This window comes from Onychostoma macrolepis, chromosome 07, assembly GCF_012432095.1.
Source record: "Onychostoma macrolepis isolate SWU-2019 chromosome 07, ASM1243209v1, whole genome shotgun sequence".
Taxonomy (NCBI): Eukaryota; Metazoa; Chordata; class Actinopteri; order Cypriniformes; family Cyprinidae; genus Onychostoma; species Onychostoma macrolepis.
In genome coordinates, this window is record NC_081161.1 from 35,527,296 (window position 1) to 35,554,078 (window position 26,783).

General features: G+C 36.1%; 3 protein-coding genes across 3 annotated transcripts; all 3 read right to left on the minus strand.

The window, feature by feature from the left end:
* Positions 1-416: 416 nt before the first annotated feature.
* LOC131544149 (cornifelin homolog B-like) lies at positions 417-2,102 on the minus strand. Its single transcript, XM_058782189.1, has 5 exons — positions 2,039-2,102; positions 1,827-1,898; positions 1,576-1,691; positions 1,310-1,464; positions 417-936 (listed from the first exon to the last, which is right to left on the minus strand). The coding sequence occupies exons 3-5, from the start codon at positions 1,676-1,678 to the stop codon at positions 814-816; spliced, it is 381 nt and encodes a 126-aa protein (XP_058638172.1). The 5' UTR covers positions 1,679-1,691; positions 1,827-1,898; positions 2,039-2,102; the 3' UTR covers positions 417-813.
* Positions 2,103-10,267: 8,165 nt separating this feature from the next.
* Positions 10,268-16,417, minus strand: ponzr5 (plac8 onzin related protein 5). Its single transcript, XM_058782519.1, has 4 exons — positions 16,294-16,417; positions 15,415-15,526; positions 11,634-11,788; positions 10,268-11,532 (listed from the first exon to the last, which is right to left on the minus strand). Exons 2-4 carry the CDS (start codon positions 15,506-15,508, stop codon positions 11,410-11,412), a joined length of 372 nt encoding a protein of 123 aa, XP_058638502.1. The 5' UTR covers positions 15,509-15,526; positions 16,294-16,417; the 3' UTR covers positions 10,268-11,409.
* A 3,996-nt stretch (positions 16,418-20,413) lies between these two features.
* LOC131543859 (placenta-specific gene 8 protein-like) lies at positions 20,414-22,714 on the minus strand. The gene is made up of 3 exons (XM_058781674.1): positions 22,597-22,714; positions 22,315-22,469; positions 20,414-20,590 (listed from the first exon to the last, which is right to left on the minus strand). The coding sequence occupies exons 1-3, from the start codon at positions 22,712-22,714 to the stop codon at positions 20,414-20,416; spliced, it is 450 nt and encodes a 149-aa protein (XP_058637657.1).
* Positions 22,715-26,783: the final 4,069 nt, after the last annotated feature.

Genomic DNA, 26,783 nt, shown 5'->3' on the forward strand with positions numbered 1-26,783 from the left:
GAGAACCAAATATGTGACACAAAACTTGTCTTAAACATTATTCGCGAGGTATTTGAATCCCTGAGCTTGAATCTCACTGTTTATTAGAAGAGTGTATTTTTTTTCTTTTTCTTCACTGCTTTTGACAACTGTTTGAAATCATAACCAGGAAGTAATTATTTTAATTATTTGTATAACAGACACAGACAATGGAAAAATAAAGAAGATAAAAAGTAAGTATCCTGCAAACAATGTGAAAGTAGCATGGGAAAACTCGACACTTTGAGTGGATTCAAGACTCTAATCAAATGTTTTCAGTCACTCACAGACTTTTTGATAGATAGATTGCTAGATAATCATTCATTTTATTAATATACAATCTATTTTTAGGAAGGTGAAACACACACACAATGAAACATCATACAAAACGACAGCAGTTTTTGTCACAATTTTTATTTCCACATATGTACAATGACACAATCTATTAACAAATATTTATAACAGTAAGCAAAACATAACTAATAGCAAGAGCCTTGAAACAAAATTAAAAAGGACCTCATGATTCAAAGTGATAGCTTCACAGTTGATACAAACATTGTGTCAATGTGCTCCAAATCTACATCAATACATCAACATGGTTTGTTATCCTAAACAATCATGTATTTTCAGAGAGAGTTTCCAGTCTTCATTCCTGAGCAGACTACATCTGAAATCCACATCATTCCTTGGCTCAGAGCTGAATTCCAAACAGAGAGCAATACACTTCTCCAACATGCTAAAAGCTTATTCCTTTCCAGAGCTGAGGATTCAGTTAGTGACTGATAATGAAGTTCTTTATTTTGCTCGGTTGCGGAAGAGGGTGACGGGGTGGTTGCGAGAAATCATCTCACGTCTTATCTGACAGTAGGAGCACGGCCCGCAGCAGAAGGACAACACACAATCATTGCAGATAGAGTCCTGTTAGAGAGAGAAAGAAATCAGTCAGTCACTAAATATAATATTGACATCTAATATAAGCTATACATCTAGTATCAAAGAATATTCTACACCACACCTAAAGGATTCGTCATTTAATAAAGGCCAGCTGATTAAACTTCTCTTGCTTTAAGTGTAACCTTGTTGTATTAATGCCTAAAAAAAACTGAATTTTCAACCCCTAAATAAAAAGAATTATTTAGAGTTATTTATACAGTATATATATATATATTTAAAACTAATTATTAAAAATATAATATGTTTTTTGCTAACATTTATAAATAAATTTATATTCTATTTTCATGAAAACAAATTAAGATTTTTTTTTTTATGCAGTGAAGTCAAAAGTCATTACCTCAATCCCATAGGTGCGTCGAACAGACACTCTCATGGCCATAGTGATGGGTGGGATGAGGCCAAAACTGTCCAACAGAGGCAGGCAGAGACAGTCTCCGTGATCTCTAGCTGTGATGCAGGCGAAACATGGGCAGCACCAGAACGCAAAGCAACCTGCCAAACATGAAGGGAAAAATCAGTCACCATGTGAAAAAGAGAAGAAACATACATGCATACTAGATTCAGATGCATTAAATATTATATGAAGACACAAAAAACACTTACAATCATTGAGGTTGTCACATTCACAGACGCCAGTGGACCATTGGTCAGAACCAGGAGCCAGAACAAGTGGCTTAGGCTGCTGAATAACTATTTTAGTTGCCATGATGACTTGTGCTCTGAAAGACAAAAAAAAAAAAAGAAAATTGAAACATGCATTTAAAAGGTCAACTCTGCAGTTATGTGCATAACTAAAGTAAGCAAGTTTTATTTGAAGCCAGGAGTGTCACATTAAGTTAGTATGCAGTTCTTACCGAGCGAGAGGAGAGAAAGTTGGGGATGACGATGGAGATTAGGACTGAGCCTTTGTGACAATCTGTGTGAGACTTTATAGAACCATCAGTGACCAAACACACGTACACATGTGCAGAGACAAAAGATTAGTATCACACCACGTCTCCACAGAGTCAGAGCAGGTTAGTCGGGTACATGCTTTTCTTTTTATTGATAGATTTTGGGTGATTACCAGTTTTGCTGACGTGAGACATTGAGACTCATCTTAATGAGACTGTACTGATACCGAGAACTACCTGTGAGAAAGAAAAGGAAGAAAACAAGAAAAATGCACCACACTCATCAAGATTCTCTAGCCAAATAATTTAAATTTCACTTGTGTCAAGCATTTCATCACAATAACAGTGGTAAACTGGTAAATTCTGGACATTACATTTTCCAATAGTGCCATATGGCAAACATTTTTGCCATTTGTCAAATTATCGGTCTTCACACAAAATATCTTTGTGCATGCAGTATGTATTATGGGAAGTTCATAAATTAATATTTTTACAGTAACATATACCTTAAAATAAAACGTACTACCATTCAAAAGTTTGGACACAGCATGTTTTTTCACTTTTACTCAGCAAAGATGCATTAAATTGATCGAAAGTGATACTGAAGACATTTATAATGATTTATATTTTAAATAAATGCTGTTCTTTTTAACTTTATCCAAGAATTTAGAAAAAAAAAGTCAACGTTTCCACAAAAATATTAAGCAGCACAACATTGTTTTCATTGATAATATTAAGAAATAGTGCCAAATCGGCATATTAGAATGATTTCATAAGGATCACATGACACTGAAGAGTGGAGTAATGATACTAAAGATACAACTGCCATCAAAGGAAAAAAAATACAAATCATATAAATCAAATAAATGCAGCTTTGGTGAGCATAAGAGACTTTCAAAGACATTACATGAGCTTTAACCCATCAAAAACCACAATAAAGTCTTACATGTGCATGTACTTGCATGCCTTTATGATGAAAATATTTATGGAATATAATTATGGATAATTCCATATAATTATGCCAATTTATAAAACCGTTAGCTACCTACAATGCAAGCAAAGACATGTCCCTCAGGGTTGGACCACCCTAGTAGTGAGGCGACAAACAGGTGTGAGCCTTTCTCCATGATAACGAAGCCATTTGGGTGATGAGACTTATTTCCACTACATTAGGTGGAATTCACACTATACCATTACTATGACTGAATCACAAACTGGCTTCCTAAATTGTAGTATTTTTGATGCATTAAATCTTCCAATATATGATCGCTAAAACACAATTCTTAGAAAGCAACTCATTCATGGTCATTACCCATGAGAACCCATAGAGGGTGTGTTGGAGAGATGGCAAAACAAATACTTGTTAGATCAGTTGTTGATATGCGCTTGGAATAGTTCACCCAAAAATGACAATTCTGTCATGTACTCATCATCCATCAGGCTGATTTTTGACATTCCACACAGCAGACAACATTTAGTGAAAAGTATACATTTGAGGGTGTTATGAATGGTGTTCTTCACAACTTCTTGTTCTCTTTCCATAAATGGTAGCAATGCAATAAATTAATTTAACTGGGAATAATGCAAACATTTAAACCAGGGGTGTCATACTCAGTTCCTGGAGGGTCGCAGCCCTGCAGAGTTTAGTTCCAACCCTGCTTCAACACACAAAACATGTAGTTTTCAAATAAGCCTGAAGGACTTATTGTTTCATAAAACAGGTTTACTAAATAAGCCAGGCTTATTTCAGTTTGTCTGACTTATTGTCAGTTGATTTGGTTCAAAATAAGTCAGACTAACTGAAATAAGCCTGGCTTATTTGGTAAACTTGTTTCATGAAACATGCCCCAGGTGTGTTTAATTGGGGTTGCATCTAAACTTTGCAGGGCTCTGGCCCTCCAGAAACTGAGTTTGACACCCCTGATTTAAACCATGATTTTTGCCATGCGATAAATTCTCTCTTCTTCAATCTGCTTGTATGTTATGTGTGATTTCTGCAATATAAAATAAGCACCATAAAATATGCATATAAACATTCACATGTCTGACACAAATTCATAACGCTGTGAAACAAATATTACTCAACTCTAATTTAGCCTTGATGAGCTATATAATGTCAGGCTCCCTCTAGTGGTTAACTATAGCAAGATTTAATCCACAATGTCAGAATCAGAATATGCAAGTTTGTGTGTGTGTGTGTGTGTGTGTCTGTTTCGTATGGAAGCCCGTTTCCGCCATTGAATAAAAAAATAAAAAAGGTTATTGCGACTTTTTATCTCAGAATTCTGACTTCTTTTCTCAGAATTGTGAGATATAAACTCACAATTCTGAGATATAAACTCAATTCTGACTTTTTCTCAGAATTCTGAGATATAAACTCAATTCTGAGATATAAACTCAATTCTGAGATATAAACTCGCAATTCTGACTTTTTCTCAGAATTCTGGGATATAAAGTCGCAATTCTGAGATATAAACTCAATTCTGAGATATAAACTCGCAATTCTGACTTTTTCTCAGAATTCTGAGATATAAACTCAATTCTGAGATATAAACTCAATTCTGAGATATAAACTCGCAATTCTGACTTTTTTTCTCGCAATTGCGAGTTTATATCTCACAACTCTGACTTTCTCTCACAATAGGAAACTCCGTTTAAGGCTTTGCAGTGCTTTGTTCAATTTGCACTATCAAAATGAACTAGATAAATGCTGCGTCCGAATATGATTGTTGAACAAACATACAAATGACTAATTATTCTCCATTTCTGTGTTCTGCGCTCGCGGTTGGACAGTACCATTACCGCCGGGCAGGGTGCGGGAGGGGGGACGGCACGCACAGCTTTCAGACACAATATTCTTCATTTCTTTATATTTCTGCGTTTGAGGCAGCTTCTATCGCGTTATTTTAACAACAGCTGTCAAGTAAAGAGCGTATTATTGTAACATGAGAGTGAGTATATGAATGCACGCAGGTGGATTTCCTTCACTCTCGCATAAAACGCGCTTTCATCTCTGTTCTTGCTCTAGAATTATCTTATCTCCTGTATTTAATGTTGTAAGATATCGACCAAGCAAGACATCCCCAATGAAAATTGTAAATAAATTAAGGATTCTTTATTAGTTATTATTTTAAGTATTTTTTTTAATTATTTAGTCAATTATATATGAAGTGCTATCTGAATTTTTCTTCTAAAATGAGCATTTTTCTCAGGCTCCTATGTTTATGTTCAGTTATTTCACTTTAATGACAATGAAAAGAAGCTGTACCTGAGAAAAATGCTCTCATTTTAGAAGAAAATTTCAGATAGCACTTAGAGGCTTTTGCATCTGAACCCTTCATATATAATTGACTAAATAAAAATAATAAAATTAAAAAAAAAAAAAAACTTAAAATAATAACTAATAGGCTACTAACTAATAAATAATGAATCCTTAATTTATTTACAATTTTCATCGGAGATGCCTTGCTTGGTCGATATCTTACAACATTAAATACAGGAGATAAGATAATTCTAGAGCAAGAACAGAGATGAAAGCGCGTTTTATGCGAGAGTGAAGGAAATCCACCTGCGTGCATTCATTCACACTCATGTTACAATAATACGCCTTTACTTGACAGCTGTTGTTAAAATAACGCGATAGAAGCTGCCTCAAACGCAGAAATATAAAGAAATGAAGAATATTGTGTCTGAAAGCTGTGCGTGCCGTCCCCCCTCCCGCACCCTGCCCGGCGGTAATGGTACTGTCCAACCGCGAGCGCAGAACACAGAAATGGAGAATAATTAGTCATTTGTATGTTTGTTCAACAATCATATTCGGACGCAGCATTTATCTAGTTCATTTTGATAGTGCAAATTGAACAAAGCACTGCAAAGCCTTACACGGAGTTTCCTATTGTGAGAGAAAGTCAGAGTTGTGAGATATAAACTCGCAATTGCGAGAAAAAAAGTCAGAATTGCGAGATAAAAAGTCGCAATTGCGAGTTTATATCTCAGAATTGCGAGTTTATATCTCAGAATTGCGACTTTATATCTCAGAATTCTGAGAAAAAAAGTCAGAATTGCGAGTTTATATCTCAGAATTGCGAGTTTATATCTCACAATTCTGAGAAAAGAAGTCAGAATTCTGAGATAAAAAGTCGCAATAACCTTTTTTATTTTTTTATTCAGTGGCGGAAACGGGCTTCCATAGTTTCGTTTGTTTAGATTGGCAAAAGATTCTTTTATTCCACTTTAGTATTTTTTTTTTTTTTTTTTACTCTTGTTTGCCATATCTGACAGCCACAAAAAAGTACATGTATTAAAAAAAAAGTCAATTGATAAATTCCAGGTTTGCAAAACTAAACCCAGGTGACAAACAGTATTGGACCAACTGCAAACAAACAAAACATTATTGGTCGAGTTTATGTGAAGCCCTCTCTCTGCACTGGACATCTTGCTATCATGTTTGACCCATCTCTCACTTCTGTTGTACACAGCATCTCTCATGTTAAAGAGATGCATTCCTCCTGTTAACAATGCATGTCTCCGCCGCATACTGCTGAAAGATGCTGAAACTCTTGTTAGGTGTCTGAGCTGCCCTGTGCCTCAGAACAATAACATTAGTACTGTGTTTCAAGCTCGGAAATCTGATTCCATCACACTGCACGTTTGTCACGATTACCTTGAATCACGTTGGATCAGATGGCTCTTGTAGAACTTCTCCATTTAAACTCGAAAATATATGTAGGCCTTTGCATGAGGTTTGTAGTAGGCCTACCTGTGCATTTATGGATACTTTTTCTGGTCTCATACATTCAGCGCACTGCCAAGTGCCAAAACAGTGTTTGAGTATCGGCGTAACTAAAGTACTGTAGTATCTGGCAGATATTTTTATCCAAAGTTACTAAAAACAATCATTACAGTGAGTTACTCAAGACTTCTGTAATGTTACCAGGTTTTGGTTATCCTCTATTTATGGATTACTTGTAAACTTGTGCCACCTACTGGTGGAACTAAATAATTACAATATTTATTTTTATTATCACTTTTATTTTTATTTTTATTTTTTTTTAATTCGTCTGGGTATTAATCATAATTACACCATTTTTTCTGCTGTTGATACATAGGCCTAAAATATGTCTTTTTTTTGTCCACTATTGCTTTTATTCCACTTTAGTATTTTTTTTTTTTTTTTACCAAACAGTAAAGTAAAAAGTTTTATTTATTTACAAAACAGTACACACATTTAGACATGCAGTCAGCACAAGGCAACATGACGATCTCTTATAAATATAATATATGCAGGTCCAGATCTAATGTCATTGAGAAAATGCTGATGAATTTTGGAATTTTTTTCTACCAAGTGGGACAAAATATATAGTAATATTTGGAGTAATATTGGGTAGTAATATACATATAAAATAATATATTACATGGGGAATATGTAGTACCAAAAAGTCATGAGAGAAAATGAGGGTGTTGTTGGGTGGCAGTTGTGTTTATCTAGCTTGACTTGTGACAGGTTCACAGGCATCCATTTCCCGAGACATCTGACACCATACACAGGGACAACAACAGAAGGAAAGAAGGCAGTCCTTCGCAATACTACCCTAGAGATAGAGAGAGATTAATTTACAAATATAAGGCAGAAATCTAGAATAGTTGTTCCTTAGTAACAGTGTGGTTTTGTGTACCAGGCATACAAACTAAGATATTTTGAAAGACATTTTACAAAACATTCATAGGAGAGCCTTTAGAAAGATGAACATATGTCCGAGCCTCAATGCTGTAACGATGGCGCATGGACACCCTCATCAAACCAAACTGATCAAGCAGAGGAAGGCAAAAACACTCGCCATACCTCTTAGCCGTTTTACACGCACAACAAGGAAAGCAGAAGAATGAAATGCAACCTATAAATGCAATTCTACTGTTAGTGATTTGAAAACATGAGAATGACAACTGAATTCTGATACTCAGAAGAGACTCAGTCTTTTTTATTGTTTAAGTCCACGCAGGCAAAGATTTCAGTACTCCAGTGGTTGGAGGCTTTGGGCTGCTAAGATGACATCCTGTGTATTGCTTTTAATATGCTTCTTTTAGAGGTGTTAACATAAATAATTAAAACCAACAAATTAATTGCACATATTTCTGCAATTAATGGTGAATAATCAGTTAACATTATATTTTGTAATCATGACCTAAATATTCTGAATACACTAAATGCATATTATATTACAATGTATTTATTAAATGCAGAAATTAACACGTTATTTTCCCAACCCATTGGGGATTTCTTTAAGACTGCAAGGGAAGCTGGGCTTCCCCTATAATGTCAACAAATTAATGGTCAAATATGTACTATTGTGTTAACATTTTATTGACTAAAAATGCGTTAGAACTCGTTCATCTCGAAGACGAGTTCGTTCAGAATCAGCTACATATAGCAGGTCGCTGACTCGATTTCCTTCTCATACATCCCCGTAGCTTCAGTGTATTTCTCCGTTGAAGCCGAGCGTCCATTGACTTCAATGGGGCTGCTTTGAACAGTTTTTTTCAGTGCTTCCAAACCAAACTAGACGGTCATTGGATAAATGCTGCTATTATGTCCCGCCCACGGACGCTCAGCGTCTCTGGGGTGAATGGAGTGGGCGTGCCTGGACGCCGGGCTTCTGCGTGATGATTGGAGGGTCTGCATCTCCTTTTGATTGACAGCGGTTTTTTACTATAAAAAGTCGCTGACTCTAAAGCTATTGGAGCTCAGTCCCATCGCGGCTTTGCACTTGGTTCTTACCAATCATTATATATATATTTTTATTCATTTATAATGTTATGTTTTAATATACATGCTGCTAACTCGGAAATTTCAAGATATGCGAGCAAAAAATGCTCCTGACACTTTGGCAATATGACACGAGAAAGTGTGCTGTTTTTGTTTTGTTTCTGTGTTTGATCCAAATCCGCGTGTCTTGGGCGAATCACTGATTCACTGAGTCATTCATAAAAACAATCATTTGATTCACTCCTGAAGGATTCAGCCGTTTTGAAAGAATCATTTGAATGACTCAGTGATTCAATCACGAACTTCTGCCACCTGCTGGCCGTTTTTAAGTTTCCCGTCTAAAAGTAGGCATATTACATTATTTTCCAACATATTTCAATATTCAGAATTTAGTATTTAAAACATTAATCTCATAACATTATTTATGCAATTATAAATACGGTCTAAATGAATAAATGCCTTATCTAAATGTCACTTCATGCAGCTTCTGTGCAGTGCTAAGATGAGTTTGGTTTTGATCATTTCATGGATAACAATAGCTAGTCATTCATTCACATTAAGTGTTCAGAGAATAATATTGTCTGTTTTTACTTACATCTATTTATTTATTAAATTTTGATTCATTTTGTTGAATTGAATTATAAATTAAGCTGGTATAGTATCGTAAGACATTTTTATGGTATCATGACAACCCTATTATACACCACATTCCTTGTTACAGTTGAACCTAATTCCCACATTTCCTCCGTCGAGATTTTTTTTTTTAGATTGTTTGTTCATTCATTCATTCATACAGTAGGCTAGCGTCACTGGAAAAGACGCCTAGTTGGTACGACAGGGTCACAGAGCATTTTCTTGAAAAGGAACGTAGGGCAGGATTTACGTATAAATAAATGGACAATTTTTATGATGTAGGCCGAAAATGAGCTTCCCCTCTTTGAAAGACCAGCAGCCGCCACTGTCCCAACCATAGTTTGCTTAGATAAGCTTGGTTCCATTTCCAGACGCCGTGGTATTGATATTGAATGCCTATTCTTACTGAAAATGGGTCACAAAGACAATGTATAGCTACTCTAATCTGTGCCAGTATAAATTCAGCAACATGCATTTCAAAGGCAAATTCACCAATCCCAAAAATTTACCTGAGCGAGAAGGTAGAGAGGGCAGACTTGTGTTCAGTGAAAAGGATGAAAATCAGCTGTTAAGATATGGACACACATCTCACTTTAAATGCTTTCTAAAAGTCACTGGTCTAGTTTATAATGTTTGTAATGAAGATGAATAATTCCACAGAACACTGATTTACATTCTGTGGAAATGCTCATGCTTCTCAGTTCTGGGGAAATCATGGGGTGAACATTTTAGAACTCATGCCAGCCAGATTAATGAACAAGTGACATATTTGTGGTATGTTTTTGACATGCAATGAAGTGCCCTGCACAGATTTTTTTGTGTATGCTACAGGTTGTTTGAACACACACTGCACATTTGTCTTTGAAACACAGTTAATGTGGTTATCAGAACCCTGCAGCATATCAAATTTACTGAGAACCAGCTGCATTTCCTCAGCAAATACATCAAGAATGATTTTATTTATTGCCATTGGAAAATGTAAGAGAAAAAAATTTTCTGATGAAGATGACGTTTTATTGCAGAATAACAGTGACAAAGTAAACGAAGCACAATGGAGTGATACTGAACCCCTAACATCCTCCACTACATTTTTTAGAAAAGTTTACCATATGGAAATTAAAGGGTAAGTTCACCCAAAACTGAAAATTAGTCCCTGTTTTACTCACCCTCAAGGTGAATAATGACTTTCTTCTTTCAGATGAATCCAATCAGAGTTATATTAAAAATTATCCTTGCTCTTCCAAGCTTTATAATGGCATTCAACAGTCCAAAAGAAGTCAAATAAACGCGCACATCCATAATAAAATGTGCCTCATACGGATCTGGGGGGTGAATAAAGGCCTCCTGCAGCGTTTCAATGCGTTTGTTGAAGAAAAATATCCATATTTAAAACGTTATAAACACTTTTCTCTCACTTCCACTAACTGTCGTACATGGAAGCCGTTCTGGGGGTTGACGTAGGACGTATGCATCGGGTACGCGCCGGTGAGTAGTGACGAACACGGAAGCGCAACAGAAAGAGATTTAAAACAAAATGCCGGTCACAAATTAGAAGCACAAAACGAGGATTTGTAAAGAAAAATGCCATTATAAAGCTTGGAAGAGAAAGGATCATTTTAAATATAACTCTGATTGGATTCGTCTGAAAGAAGAAAGTCATATACACGTAGGATGCCTTGAGGGTGAGTAAAACATGGGCTAATTTTCATTTTTGGGTGAACTAACCCTTTAAGTTTATCCTGTTGTAACAGTTGCGGTCTGTATGCAGTATGATGGTTCTCACAGTGACCCACACCTGCTCCCATTATATAGCTCAAAACCATGTGTGAGCAAAGTGTGGATATTTGTTTTTCCCTATAATGCTCTTTAGTGTGATGTGGTTATTCAAAAATAAATCTGATAAAGTGGAATTCACATTTTAAGGCAGGAAATTTGGATACAGGCCTTGGTATTTTAATACATTACATAGCTGTGCAAAGTAGAAAGATTTATTTACATTTATTAAAATGCAGACAAACATCAAACTGTTTTTATTGAATGGAACAAATATAGTGGTGCAGCTCTAATGTCACTGAGAACAATGAGGGCCCTTTCAGGTGACACACTTTGTTAGGAACAGCAAGGAAGCTGTTGGTTGCCCAGTTGCCTTTATTTTGCTCGATTGTGGACAAGAGTGATGTTGTTTTCACGGACATTCATTTCTCGAGACATCTGACACCAGGCGCAGACGCCACAGAAGGTGGAATAAACGCAATCATTAAAGATAGAACCCTAGTAGAGAGACAGACAAACACCATAAGTTCTCCACATTTATATATGAGATATTACTTGGATAGAACAGGGTTTAAAACACAGATTGTGTTAGTCCAAACCTGGATTCCATAGCGATTGCGCACTGATACCCTCATGGCCGTTGCTATTGGAGGAATGCATCCAAATCCGTCGAGCAGAGGCAGACACAGACACTCGCCATGCTTACGAGCCGTCGCACAGGCAAAACAGGGAAAGCACCAAAACGAGAAGCAACCTATAAATAAAACTACCATTAGTGATGAGAATGGCTCAATATGTTAAAGAGTTATAAGAAACATTGACATTTCACATTTGTTTAAATAAGAATAGTGTATTTAAACGTATGAAATGTCAATAGCCTACTTCTTTTATGTAGGCCTATGCTAGATTTGTATATGTTTATATATGAAGCACAGCACCATATAGTCCTGTGAGGCACATTTTGTTCCTTTGCATATGACAGTTAGTATAACACGACTCTCTGGAATAGGCCTATATTATTTGAATTGATCAACAAAACATCAGCAATGCCACTTTCATGTCTCTCGAATCACTTCTTTCAGGTGCTTCAAACAAACATAGATGGCGCCAGTGTCAGTTCAATTCTAGTGTAAATGACTTCAGAATAAAGACTTCAGTATTTATTGAAGTATTTATCTTGCTAGGCCCATTGTTTTGTACATTGTAATGGACTACTAAATCTGTCATATTATTGTGTATGTTGAGTATAGACTCCCCAAAACCTTCATCCTTTCCACTCCTCTGGTGAAACTTTCAAGTACCAGCTGGAGACACACTTTCATAAGGACTCAACCACACCACAAACTTAAACCAGTGTATACACACACACACACGTTTGTTTCTGTGAATTGTGGGGACTTTCCATAGTCTTCTATTACTTTTATACTGACCAAACGATATCCCCTAACCCTAAACCTACCCCTTTCAGGAAACCTGTTTGCATTGTTACACTTTCAGATAAACATTATTTAATATACTATTATTTTATACTATTACTATTATAATTACTATAATAAGGTTTAAAAACACTGCATAATTTTATTTTCATAACTAAAATATAGATTCATTAATTAAAGTTGTTAAATATATTCAGTGAAAATCAGCGAATGATTTTCTTTTTTTTCTTTGATTGACACTAATGACAGGCAGCGCGTTTATTAGGCTGCTGTCTCTTTAACACCGAAAGCACGCAGATCTAAAAATACTGGAGGCCTGCACGTGCGTTTTCTTTCTTGTCTGCTTAGTATTGCTTACGTTCACTTTAGACAAAGAACAGCTGTGTTTATGATGATATACTGACATAGTTTTCTGAATACTGGTCGATAAATATGAAAGTCACGGAACAACCTTTTCTGCAGTGTGCGCGGAACGGTTCGAGACCGAACACAGGCCAAAAGAAGAAAGAAAAAAAAGAAGAAGAACGAACACAGGTTGGGATCCCGCACCGAGACCGCTGTTCTCTGTGCTCGCGCTTGCGCTTAATAAGACGCAAACAGGGCGCAAGTTCTTTCCGCTCCTGCACTGAAATCGTTATAAATCACATTAAACTGCGAAGGCAGGAATCGTAAAGCAGAATCGAAATGCACGCGTCTTATGGAATACCCGGTTGTTGAAAAATTGGAACCGGTTCTAAAATGGAACAGGTTTTCGATACCCATGATCAAGTCGAGTTAAGACCTCTTGGGACAGAAGGTAATTTGCATGAAAGACAATGGGAAATGACACACCCTCTACAGCAAGGGTCACCAAACTTGATCCTGGAGGGCCGGTGTCCTGCAGAGTTTAGCTCCAACTTGCCTCAACACACCTGTATACCCAGTAAGACCTTGATTAGCTGGTTCAGGTGTGTTTAATTAGGGTTGGAGCTAAACGCTGCCAGACACCGGCCCTCCAGGAACAAGTCTGGTGACCCCTGCTCTACAGTAATAAACTTATCTCTAAACTCTTAGGATCTGTATTACCTTTTTCTAATCTTGATGGGTGTCTGTCTGTCCTATTGTTAAGAGAATGAGACCTTTTACCAGACACACAGAGAGAGACAGCAGTGGCGGTTCTACATTGAATTACTCTCCGGTCGAGACCCCCTCTGAGCGCCCCCCCATCCAAGGAAAAAAACACGTGTAGGTTTTTTTGCAAAAAATTTTACACAAACAGCCATGTTTTACTATAACAATATAAGTGTAATACAAGCTTATATTTCTCAATTGCACAAATCCTTCAACAAAACATTTGAAAAACACAATTCTGCACAAAACAGTATAAGTTATCAGAACTTAAATAAATATACTCTAAACACTCTGTTTATTTGGCACTCGACAATCAACAGATTTCCCATCCCCCAACACTGTCACTCACGACCAGAAGTCAAGACTAAACCAATTCACCTCCACATAATCGTTTTGTATTACCTATTTTAGCCATTTCACACAATTCAGAAAAAAACAAAAACGTGCAAATTATAGGCCTGTGTTTTAATATTATGAATGAAATGTGTGTTATTTGGAAGAAAGTCAAGGTGTGACTGATTTAGCCCACTTGTCCAACTAATGGAGCGGACAAGCCCTCCATTTGGGAGAGGTGAACTGTCCCCCGCGGCCATGCCTAAAACCGCCACTGAGAGACAGAGAGACCTTTCAAACAACATCACCGTTGCATTCTAAATAAGAAAAGTGGTTTCGGTGATCTTTGTATGTGTTCAGATGGAAATGAGGGGAGAATGAGTAAAAGAACTGGATAGGTGAGAAGGGACTTCTCTCACATTTCTCTGTGAGATGTTGAAAAAGATATCTGTATGTTAATGCACTGTACCCGTCTCAGAAGATCTGAAGTTCTGAAAGTGTTACACAGTGAAGCATAAACAAGTACACACACACACACACACAACTCTGTATAGCTATCTTTGTGAGGACATACATTGACACAATGCAATCTCTAGCTCCTTACCCTACCCTACCCATCAGAACTAAGTGCCTCACCCAAACCCTTACCCTAAACCTACCCTTTACCCAATTATAACCTGACCCCTAAAACCAAGTCTTGACCCTCAAACAGGCCTTTAAAGGGGTCCCAGAAAGTGAGGACCGGCCAAAATGTCCTCACTTTACAAGATTGTCCTCACTCCGATGGTCTAAAACTCAAACCGGCCCTCACAAAGATAGCTGTACAAGTGCACACACACACACACACACACACACAGACAGAGGTTTCCATGTTTTATGGGGAATTTGTTCTTTGCTCTAGCTAGCTTTCTAGTAAACCTGGCATTGTATACTAAAGTGTCTGCTAAATGCATAAATGTAAATATTTCCCCTGAATCTTTCTTTTGCTGTGTCTGACTGTACCACTGCACTGTATGTTAAATGCCTTGGTCAAGGATGTGTTTGGTTAAATTACTACTTTTATTTAGACTACATTTGTATATGTGTATGTAGCACTGTGGTCATGCGAGGTGCATTTTGTAGCAGAATGATAAAGTCCATCTTGAAGCTCTAAGCTAAGCAGAAACTATAAAATAATTTATATTCAAAGCCATTTTTAATGTCTCTGTATGAATTTACTTAGTGAGAAGCTGTTTAGTAAGAAGGATAATATATAGTCCACCATAATTCTCAAAAATCCCTAAATAAAATGACTACATTATTGCTTGTAATGATACTGGCACTCCTGTGGGGTAGCCTTTATACACACATTTAGTGATGTACAATCATTCACAGCTTTTTAACAATATTGTTGTGTAGTTGCAAAGTGACATTCTTTAAGGAAATACACCCCTGAAAGACACACCAAAATATACAGAAAAGAAAGAAAGTGAGAGAGAGAGAGAGAGAGAGAGACACTCACATTCTGGTACATCTTGACAGCAGTCACAGATTCCAGAGCTCCACTGGTTGGAGGTGTGTGCCGTGACAAAGGGCCTGGGCTGATGAGAAGTCATCCTGTTTATTACGAAATCCTTCAACAGACACAAGCACATACGGTTACAGAAAGATTAAAAAAAATAAAAGTGAATTTATTTTTGCGGGTTCGCTGTTGAATACACTCTGAAATGAAATCTAACAATCTAACTAATTAGTCATAGCTGAATCGTTTTTATTTTATGTGAACATAAACTACTGAACATGCAACAGTAGTCAGGGATCAACAAAAAAAAAAAAAAAAAATGTATACTACAGCTCAGTAAGACCAGCAGTTGAGGTTTATTCCCTGCCTATTTTACCATCAGTATAAAAATGCTCTAGAAATGAACTGACTATCATTAGTTATTCCTGAAATGTTGACAAAAACTCAGCTAGACATTTAAATCAGTGCATAGTGACAATAATGTTCAATATAACACACTAAACGAAATACTTACGTATAAAAAAACCTGATCAACAAATGTAAGATGTAGATGTCAATAAGACCTGGACCATCAGGCCATTCTTATTGTTGAGCGCTTTTAATATTACTTTAAAAAAGACCTCATATTTTGTCTTTTCTAAAACTGCAATGAAAAATAGTTGGTGTAGAAACAATTTTCACTCAGAAACTGCTAGTAAATTTCACAAACAATTACAAAGGTATGGTAAGTTACGCATTGAATTAAATGTAAAATTAGACATTTTAGTATTTTTAAATAAAATATCCTCCAATAAATCATTTCATAAAGTGCACAATTTTTGTCTTGCAGAATACATGTTAAACTAATGCAAACTGAATAATCACAAAAACTGCTCTTACCTGAGTGTGAGACTAGAGAGGACAGGCAGATTTGTTCGTTCGCTCTCAAACAGACCAAAAGGATGGAGATAAGTTGTTAAGACAGTCCTATAAAAAGACACAAGTAGGTGTGCATCTTAATTAAAGTACTTCCTCAAAGTCACTGGTCAGGTTAGGGATGTGTCACTGCTGATAACTCCACCTGATACCTCCATGACCCTCCACCTGAAAATCCATCATCATGTTGTTTTAACAGGGGCATAGTTTCACTAGAGAATGAGGACTCTTATTTGTCTGTAAGCATGTGCATGACAAGCTATCTGTGGTTTGCCCGTCCCATTAATGTGTATAAAAGGCATAAATATAAAAGTTAAAACAACATCGCTCTAAGATAATGTGTGAAGAGATAAGGGCCTTCCCTTAGAGCTTTTTTTTATTCATTATATAACATGAAACTGGATAGACCAGTTAATATCAACAACACATATTTTGCCATCATAGCTTAAGTGTTACAAAACAACAGTGAAATTAAGGGAAAACAAACATTTTATTTAATTAATTAAGATATTCATTACTACCTTGACTCTTTTGGTTTTGCAGACATAACACAATGCTGATTTGCAAAAATGTGGTTTGCTCACATGCTAAATATTCCTATGAATGACATTTTAGTTCTTTTTAAGGACAATATTGCCAGATAAACTTGGACTCTAAAAGATGTAAAATTCAGTCAAGACCAACCAACGGTCTTTAATTTGCTGAACACTGCATGGACGATCCAGATAACACTACCTGTCAGTGTTTTTGGACTTGCCAAATGTGCATCAACAGCTTACAGTAGAACTACTTAACAAGGTCATGTGTTGTTTTACCTTTAATACATATTCAGTCTTTCCTATCCCCATGTTGTTTATTCATTTGAAAGAAAGTGGAATATTTAGTCTTAAAAAGAATATCATATTCGCAGATACATCAGCAAAAAAAGAAGAAAAAAAGTAAAAGAAATATAAATAAATAAAACTAAATAAAATATTTAAAAAAAATAGCTCCAACAAGTCAAGTCAAGTCAAGTCACCTTTATTTGTACAGCGCTTTTAACGATACAGATTGTGTCAAAGCACTTAACAGTATCAAATTGGAGGATAGAGTGTCAGTAATGTATAATTATAAGATTAAACACTCAATTTTCAGTTAAAGGCATTTCCTTATTGAATTCAGAGATGTCATTGTCTAGCTCAGTTTAGTTTATATAGTATCTGTGCAATCAAATCGACGATAATCGCTAGTAATTAAGTGTCCCCAACTGAGCAAGCCAGAGGCGACAGCGGCAAGGAACCAAACTCCCTCTGTGACAGAATGGAGAAAAAAACCTTGGGAGAAACCAGGCTCAGTCGGGGCCAGTTCTCCTCTGACCAGACGAAACCTGCAGTTCAAAAGTTTATATTTCTATTTTTATTTTGTTTATTTTATTACCAACATGGTAAACTACAGAGAAAATAGAAACAATAGATATGATGGTAATGAATAAAATGATTAATGATTGACCTTGTTGACTTACAGAAAACAATTTTAAAGCACTAGAATGCAATTAATTTGTCCACTAACAATGTCCATCTGTAGAGTGAATGTACAGTATTTATATTTTTACAGGAGACATTTTTGATTCATGTAAAAGAATTGTATAACTTTTGTTTAGATTATTATTAATTTATGCAATAATTCTTAATATTTGTTTTAATTTTGATTTTTTCATTTTGATTTTGATTATTTTATTGATTATACAGGAATTATGAGTGAAATGTATGGGTTCATGCAATTTTTAAATCAGTTTAATTTGATTATATCAATTAATCTTTCTTATAATAAAATGCGGAAAATTGGACAAAAAAAAAAAGACTTGTGTAATTACATTACAAGAATGGACAATTATGAGTACATTTTGTTAACCGTAATTTCTTTTAATTGAACTGAGCTTGTCAGACTTGTTTTAATATGACAAGCTAAGCTCCTCTTTCAATAGCTAGTCCTCTACAGTTCTTCCACCCATACCAATCCCACATTACAGTGGTGTGAAAAAGTGTTGGCCCCCTTCCTGATTTTTTATTTTGGTCACTCTTTAATGTTTCAGATCATCAAACAAATTTAAATATTAATTTAAAAATAATATTAAAATGAAAGATAACACAAGTAAACACAACATGCATTAAACATGCTTCACTTTGTCAGACAGGTTCTATTTAAGTGATTTCTTGATTCAACAGGTCTGGCAGTAATCAGGCCTGGGTTTGGCTAGTGAAATTTAACTCAGCTTTCTAAAATAATGTGGTTAATCACAGTTCTTTCATGATTTAATAGGAGGGGGCAAGCACTTTTTCACACCGGGCCATGTGGGTTTGGATTTTGTTTCCCTTCATAATAAAAAACTTCATTTAAGAACTGCATGTTGTGTTTACTTGTGTTATCTTTGATTAATATTTAAATTTGTTTGATGATCTGAAACATTAAAGTGTGATATCTGGAAGGGGGCCAACACTTTTTCACACCACTGTACGTCTGCCAGTGTAGGGAGTGAAATTATTTCCTTTATGAAAATAACTCCTTGTGAAGCCAAAACTTAGGAACTCTTACAATGCAAATGTCAGGCCACAAAACAAACTCTTCAATCAGGCTTTGATCTCTTTGTGAAGCCAAACACCCAGAAACTCTTACAATGCAAACGTCATGCCGCAAGACAATAAACTCTAATCAGACAAGAAGATTTGAGAGAAAGAGCATTTGATCATCGGCCCATTCACCCATCCTTCCCCCTGGGCTCATGATACTGGTCACTGAAAGTTGACAAAGAAATGCCAAGAACCCAAGTTGCTACGCTTACATAAAATATTTACTATATCTTAAGAATGAATGATCTTAACCCTTTCATGTTTGGTATCATTTTAAAGGTCTCTGTGCGATTGTTAAAATGGTCTCAATTTCACAGTAGTCACTTATATTATGGGAAATATTGGAAACTTAAGTGAATTCTGTACCTCTGTTGTGGGGGCGGTCTCCTTTCAAAACCTGATAAACATTGCTCTACAGGTGTGACCATTTGGGGCACGAGAACAGCTCCTACTGAGGTTTCTCATCCCCCATACACATATCTAATCTATTTTGGGGCAGAGAATAAATGTTTATGGGCCTTTTGTTCTGGTAGTATTGAAGGGAAAGCTGCAAATCAGTCAGCGCGATTCTGCAGCCAGATCAGCCCGTAGTGTGGCGTGTGTTTCATATGCTCCTTTCTATGTATTTTCTTGAAGTCAGGTATACATTTTTACTCTTAGATTCATCTTTGAACAACTGATGTTATGTATTTTCTTATTTTTTAATTGGCTTCTTATTGTTTTATGTAATTGGCACGACACCTTCACCTGACTAATAATAAATTGTTATATTTGATTTATTCTGAACTGTCCTGAAATCATTATGACTATTAGACTGTGAGGAGGTTTTTGTTACTGCAAATCTACGGCCAGGATAGGTCAAACTGAAGGCTCATGAATGAACGGAGCAGTAGGCATGTCATCGGAGACCTCAGATTTCTGTCTGAGGGAAACGACTAAGTAAACTACACTTTTTGTCATAAGCGAGCAGTTGGCGGCAGACAGTTAGGTATTAGTCTACCTACACCCTCTGACTAACATTGGACTGGCGAATTTGTGATTGTGAGACCGGCGCCTTCGGCCGACGCTAAGCTCAAAAGAGACATTAGGTCCCCAGTGAACGGATAATTGAAAGTATGGGATGTCGAGGATAATCAAATATCTAAATTAATACATAAGCGATATTTGTGATCAGTTTTTAATTAGAAGTGCAGTCTAAATTTAATGATCACTTGTAATTGGAGTCAGATCAAAATTGGAACTAAATCCTGATAAATTCAGAAGCGCAAGTAAAAGACCGAATGCGCATTAAACCTTCGACCAGGCCGCTGGATTCCGTTGTTTGGACTAGCGGGTGGATCCTTACACCAGCTTTTTCCTGAAATAAATGTATTACAATTTCAAACACATATTTATGATTTGATGTCTTAACTCAGATTGTAACTATTTTCATTATGCTCTGAACTGAGATCAATCTGTTGTGATCAGAAGCAATCACACTAGATGAGATGCACATCATCTTGATCCACCAGCTGTGTGTAATGGGCTTTAGAGGATGATAAAGAGCTGGCATGGGCCTGCACAGCTGCCCGTCTCTTATTAATCTCGCGGGAGATCTGACACCAGGACAGCGGATAGCAACAACAGCCATAAAAACAGTCACTGCAAACATCACCCTGGGAATAAGATGGAGAGAAAGAGAGAGAGAGTTAAAATGATGTAAAGATGCCAGAGTCATATTAACATCCTGAAAGCTAATACTGTTTTGACATCAATCTCTTGCAGACTGAATGAATGACCCCACTCTCAACTCTTGTTTTTGATATATTTGTGAAACACTACCTCATAAATCACAAAAAAATGTAATCCAGCTCCATCTAGTGGTAGAATGAAATACACGCATGCCATAAGCATTTAGCTTTTCTCTTTTTTCACTTTTCTTATCTTTGTCTCATTCTACAGGGGTAATTCACCCAAACAAAGAAAAAAGAAAAAGAAAATTCACAATTCACACATTTCTCAAAATATCTTCTTTTTTTTCTTTTCTTTTTAATGCTTCACAGAAGAAAGAATGTCATACAAGTTTGGATCAACATGAGAGTAAATTATGACAGAATTATTATTTTTTGGTGAGCTATACATTTAATTTTTACTTCTAAAGCACAAAAGATGTTAACAGAGGGTCTTTGGTAGTACTTTAGTGAATAGTTCACCCAAAAATAAACATTTGCTGGAAAATTTACTCATCCTCATCCTCAGGCCTTGCAAGATTAGTGTGTTTCTTCATTGGAACAGATTTGGAGAAATTTAACATTACATCACTTGTTTATCAAAGGATCATCTACAGTGAATGGGTGCCGGCAGAATGAAAGGCTAAACAGTTGATACAAACATCAGAATAATCCAAGTCTTGTGAAGTCAAAAGCTGCATGTTTGTATTAAACAAATCCACGATTGAGATGTTTTTAATGTTAAACAGTATAATACGAGTCCTCTATGCATATTATTGCTGTCTCCAGTGAAAACGTCATCTTATCTGAATCAGGAGAGAAATATGCACAGATTCAGCACCTTTATAAAATGGTCCAATTCCGTTCTACACAACTATGTCAGCGGATTTTAATGTAAGAGGGCAACAGGGAATGGACATTTTCACTGGAGGAAGTGTTATTATGGATTAAGGATTATAAACACACTGCTTTTCCCTTCACAAGACATTAATTGATGAACTGGGGTCGTGTGGATTAAAAATGTCAACAAATTATTTATTTTTGGTCAAACTATTCCTTTACTAGGCCTGTCTTCAATGATCACTAGATTATTTCAATTCTAAATCCAATGTAACAACAAAAATAATTAAAGTTGAATTTAAATACGTTCAGTTTGTCAGAAAATAACAGTAAAGAAAGAAATCAGAGTACAACTTTATGACTTTGATCTGATATTGCCAAGCTCTTTCTTTCTGCAACAAAACCGATTTCTCATGTCACATGTACTCTGTAATGTAACACGCAGTCACGGCGCACTGGTTTGTGTTGTGGGTGTTTGCTTCCAGAAGAACTTTCAGTTAGTTTGGTGCTGAGAAAAGATGTTTATCGCAGCCAATTCACTTGGTTTTGGAAGAGGGTCATATGGGTGGAATGTAAGTGTATGTGTGGGCATTGGGTCATGTGCGTGGATGTTTGTGTGTGTGCATGTGTGGGTGCCTTTTTGTGTAAGAGTATTCATGCTTGCATAACTGTTGTAAATCACTTCCAAAAAGAAATTTGGTGCAATATAATGTACTAACATGGCTAATTATATGACTATATGTATTAATGATTGCGTTTTTTGTTTCTTGTCACAGTATTTGAACACGTAGTTGCAGATTAACGTCATTACACGAGTGATTTCATTTCACCTCAATGCCGTAACGTTCTCTTACAGCTGCACGCATGGCCAGTGATGCTGGCGTTCCACATCCAACACAGTCCAAAAGGGGCAGACAGGGGCACCCCCCTGCGGCCCTGTTCGTCTTAAAAACAAATAAAGGCAAGCACCAAAAAGCACAGCAACCTGAAAACACACACAGATGTCACTTCAAACACAAATGTGTATGTTTTCATTGATAATTCACATTGCAGTTAATGTGAGATGGTGATGATGTTTTGCATTGCTATTAGTACAGTGAATAGACACTCACAATCATCCATATCCCCCCAGCATTCACAAAGTCCAGTGCTCCACTTGTCATCCTGTTCTGCTTGGCAGGGTTGGGACTGTACCACTCTCAGCTGCAGGGGGATGCTGACTCTCTCCATAGTGACATTAATACCTGTGCCATTTTAATGGTTATTTGCAATACTATATTACAGACATTTAAGTTAAGTTAGTGACGTATTGTCAAGTATGGTGACCCATACTCGAAATTAGTGCTCTGCATTTAACCCATCCAAGTGCACACACACAGCAGTGAGTAGTGAACAAATGCACACACACACACACACACACACACACACACACACACACACACACACACACACACACACACAGTGAACACACACCCGGAGCAGTGGGCAGCTATTGCTCCAGCGCCCGGGGAGCAATTAGGGGTTCGGTGCCTTTATTGTGTTCTGTTGTTTAACAAACTTAAACTGAACATTACCCTTCTTGAGTCTTAAACCTTCAACTCTAAACAATATTAAATTTGTTCTTGTAGATTCCTATTCTTCAATGCATTTATAGATCCTAAATTAACATGATTCAGCAGCATCTTGGCAGTTTAATGATCCTGACAAAATTAATAATCATTAGTAAAATTCTAAGCTGCATGCTTACATCCTATAAAGGTTCATGCACTAACAAAAGGGACACACAAATGTCTCAATCTATCAGTTGTGATCCTTGAAAGAATATAAACAACAACATAAATTCTTACCTGTTGATATTTTATGTACAGAAACCAAAGTCTATCTGGAGGATTTCATTTTCTTCCACCACCCTTTGTAACCAGGCAGTAGCCTACTGATAACTTAAGCTGTTGACTGTAAACAAGCTACTCCCTTAGTATTCTTTGGTTCTCAAGAGTTTGGCTAGAAGTTGATGACTAGTAAACAAAATTGTTCATGCTCATGGATATAATTCATTGAATGGTTCAAGGTCATCATTGTGTTTTAGGAGACCAAAATATAAATGCACAGACAATAATATGAGAACTGAATGCAATTTAATAGTCAAATGTGCAATTGAATGATTTTCATTATAATCCAAGTTAGAAATGATAATAAAAATGTATAAATAATAATAATTCTGTTGGCATTTCATTGTAAAACACACTTTTGAAAAAAGTAATGTAATATTAATGTAAACTAGAAAAAAATGACTGAAGTATTGAATGAACAATAAAAATGCAGTTCATCTTATTTAATTGAAAGGAAATTCCAGGAAATCTTTGTTGCCGTGAAAACTGATACCATATTATCAGATTTTGCAATGCTGAGGGGTTAAAATGCTGAGCAACAGATTTAAGCCTCACATGGGAGATCTTTAGACAAATCTCAGACCTCGAGAGATTTGCTTTACAGATACAGGAGTAAAAAATGTACTTTTGGGTCCAAACATAGCAGTCAAACCTGAGATGGGCAAGTGGCTTGTTGGAACATGCATAATTCTTCAAATAAAGTCTAAATCTGGCCAAAGAAACTAACAAAGATGACCTAGAGATACAGAACAAAATATCTCTTTATGTTATCATAAAAAACACACAGTGATGACAGAAAAACATCAACACTCAAGACAAGAGAAAACATGTTAAGTGATGAAATGCCTCATTACAGTTTATGCTTTACATACTTTTATTGTGTTGTTGTAAGATGCAATCAACCAATCACAATTGTAACATTGTTTAAATTAGAGCATTTTTTGTGATTATATGACAGTAAATTCATCATGCATGCTGAGTATAGATATGTGATAAATCATATCGAAGCTCTATAGAAAGTAGCACAATTTCCACTTCATCCTTTTTTATATTTTTTTTATATTTTTAACCGTCCATTAATGGCATAAATGAGTCTCAACATCACAGTGATTTTACTTGAATGAGACAGGACATATTGCTTATTTACCTTTAATCTAAACAACACCACACAAGAGAAAACACGATGACAGAAAAACACATCTCTACAGTTTATGCTTTACATACTTTTATCAAGTTGCTTTAAGATACGAGCAAAATGATCACAATTATTGTTGAAATCAGAGCATTTTCATGATTACATTAAAGTAAATTCACTTTGAGCCTGGTAGATATGTGGCAATCATACTGAAGCTCTATATAAAGCAGCACAATTCCATCAGATCACAAAGGAATAGAAAGAGGTTTAGATTTTGAGCTGCACATCCGTACAAACCGTTTCTCGAAGACTTCGTTAAAATCTGTGCAAAAAGGACAACAGATTTATTATAATGATTAATGACAACATTGTTTCCATAACATGTTTTAATTCAATATCGTTTAACTTACATATTTCTGGTTGGCTGCAAATGCACCTGACAATTTCTCTGTACTTTCTTTTAATATTGTGTCTACACTGTAGTCCCTTCAGTGGATCAACTAAAGAGAGAGATTTATTACATTAAATAAAATTAAATAATTTTGTGATCCATATTAATACTACACAATGTTTTGGCAAAAAGACTTTGTTCCTTACTTTGCAGCCACAAACAGAGCCGTGTTTCCGGGATCTCCTCTGTGAACAGACTGTGTGGAGATATAGCTGACATTAGTCTCACATTCAAAGGATAAACATTAATGCTGAAAAATTCCCACAAAATAAATGATGTAAGCAATGTACAGGTATTACCTGAATTGTTGCACAGAATTGTGATCAGAATCACCAAGGCAAACAGCAGACATATTGGTTTGGACATCTTCACGCTGGCGCTGCTGTGGCTTATTGAAAAGGTATGATTTCCGCCCTCCTTTTATCCCCTTGTGTAATGATTATCTCCCCGTCCCCTTTCTCATTTCACCCCCTTTTATACCCTGAACTATTCATGAGGGTTTAAGTTTAACTGCATAAATGAGTCTCAACATGTTCACAGTGCATACCACAATTTTACCTGAATGAGAAAAGAGATATTGCTTGTTTACCCCAATCTAAACAACAACACTCAAGAGAAAACTCGTTAAATCTGATAAAGCTGATCTTGTCAGATCACAATGTGTGGGACTGAATAACTGTAATATCTTAGCAGTGGAGCTGTGAGTGGAGGTCAGATTCAGAGCATCTGTTATGAATCACTAGTTTGTTGCCTTATAATACACTAGCACACTAGGCCTGTACGGTTTATGTGGTCTATATGGCATACATTAACACCATCCAGGGTTTTTTAAAAATATATTATTTTTTTGGTCACACCTGGGGGATGATTTGCAAACATTTATCCATACATATTTCTTATTGGCGATGAAACTTTAAATGAAACATGAAACACTAACTTATTAGTGTGACTATACATCCTCTTTTTCCCAGACATGTCCTGTCCTTTGCATTAAATGTCTAAGTTTTGGCTCTGTTCTCCTATTGTCATGCTCATACAGTCTTTATATGTATGCATATTTGCATTGCTTTGACCGTTCTCTGTAGATTCCACCTTCCTGTACGCTATTAATCAACCTACTCCTGGCCAGGACAGGTCCAGGAAAGAAGAGGATGTATGGTCAACCTACTATTGTTCATTATTTTAGTGTTTTTCCCTTGTATATGTGCAGCAAACAGTGCAGATTTTTGTTTTACTTGCGGCACCATTTGTAACCCCACCTGACAAAACCATACAAACTCATCAAGATTTTGTTGCTCTCACCTGGATATATATATATATATATACATGATATATGTATATGTATATGTATATGTATATGTGTGTGTGTGTGTATATATCTATAGTCTATGGTTGTGTATATATATATATAATAGGATTAATAAAATAAAATGATAAACTTGGGTGAGGGATCAGTCGACGTGTTTCTGACTAAACAAACCACATATTGTGTGCGGTATTAGGGATTTCGTAACACAGTAAGGTGATACTTCACAAGACAGAGAACAAAGAGAGCACTGGATTAAGTAAATATTTATGCACAATGAACTGAAACCAAACCTGCTATGGTTTGCCAGTTATGAAGAAAGTTTTTAAACACCTGAAAGCACAGCTTGTTAACGTTCTTTTTTTTCTTCCAAACATCAAACACAACCAGGGGCTGAAAAAAATGTGAACTATAAAGACAAAAAATAAATAAATCAAGGAACAACAACAAAACACTGCATTCCCATGTTTTTTTTTATTTGATTTGATTTGTTTGCTTGTTTTTTTGACTGCCATGGT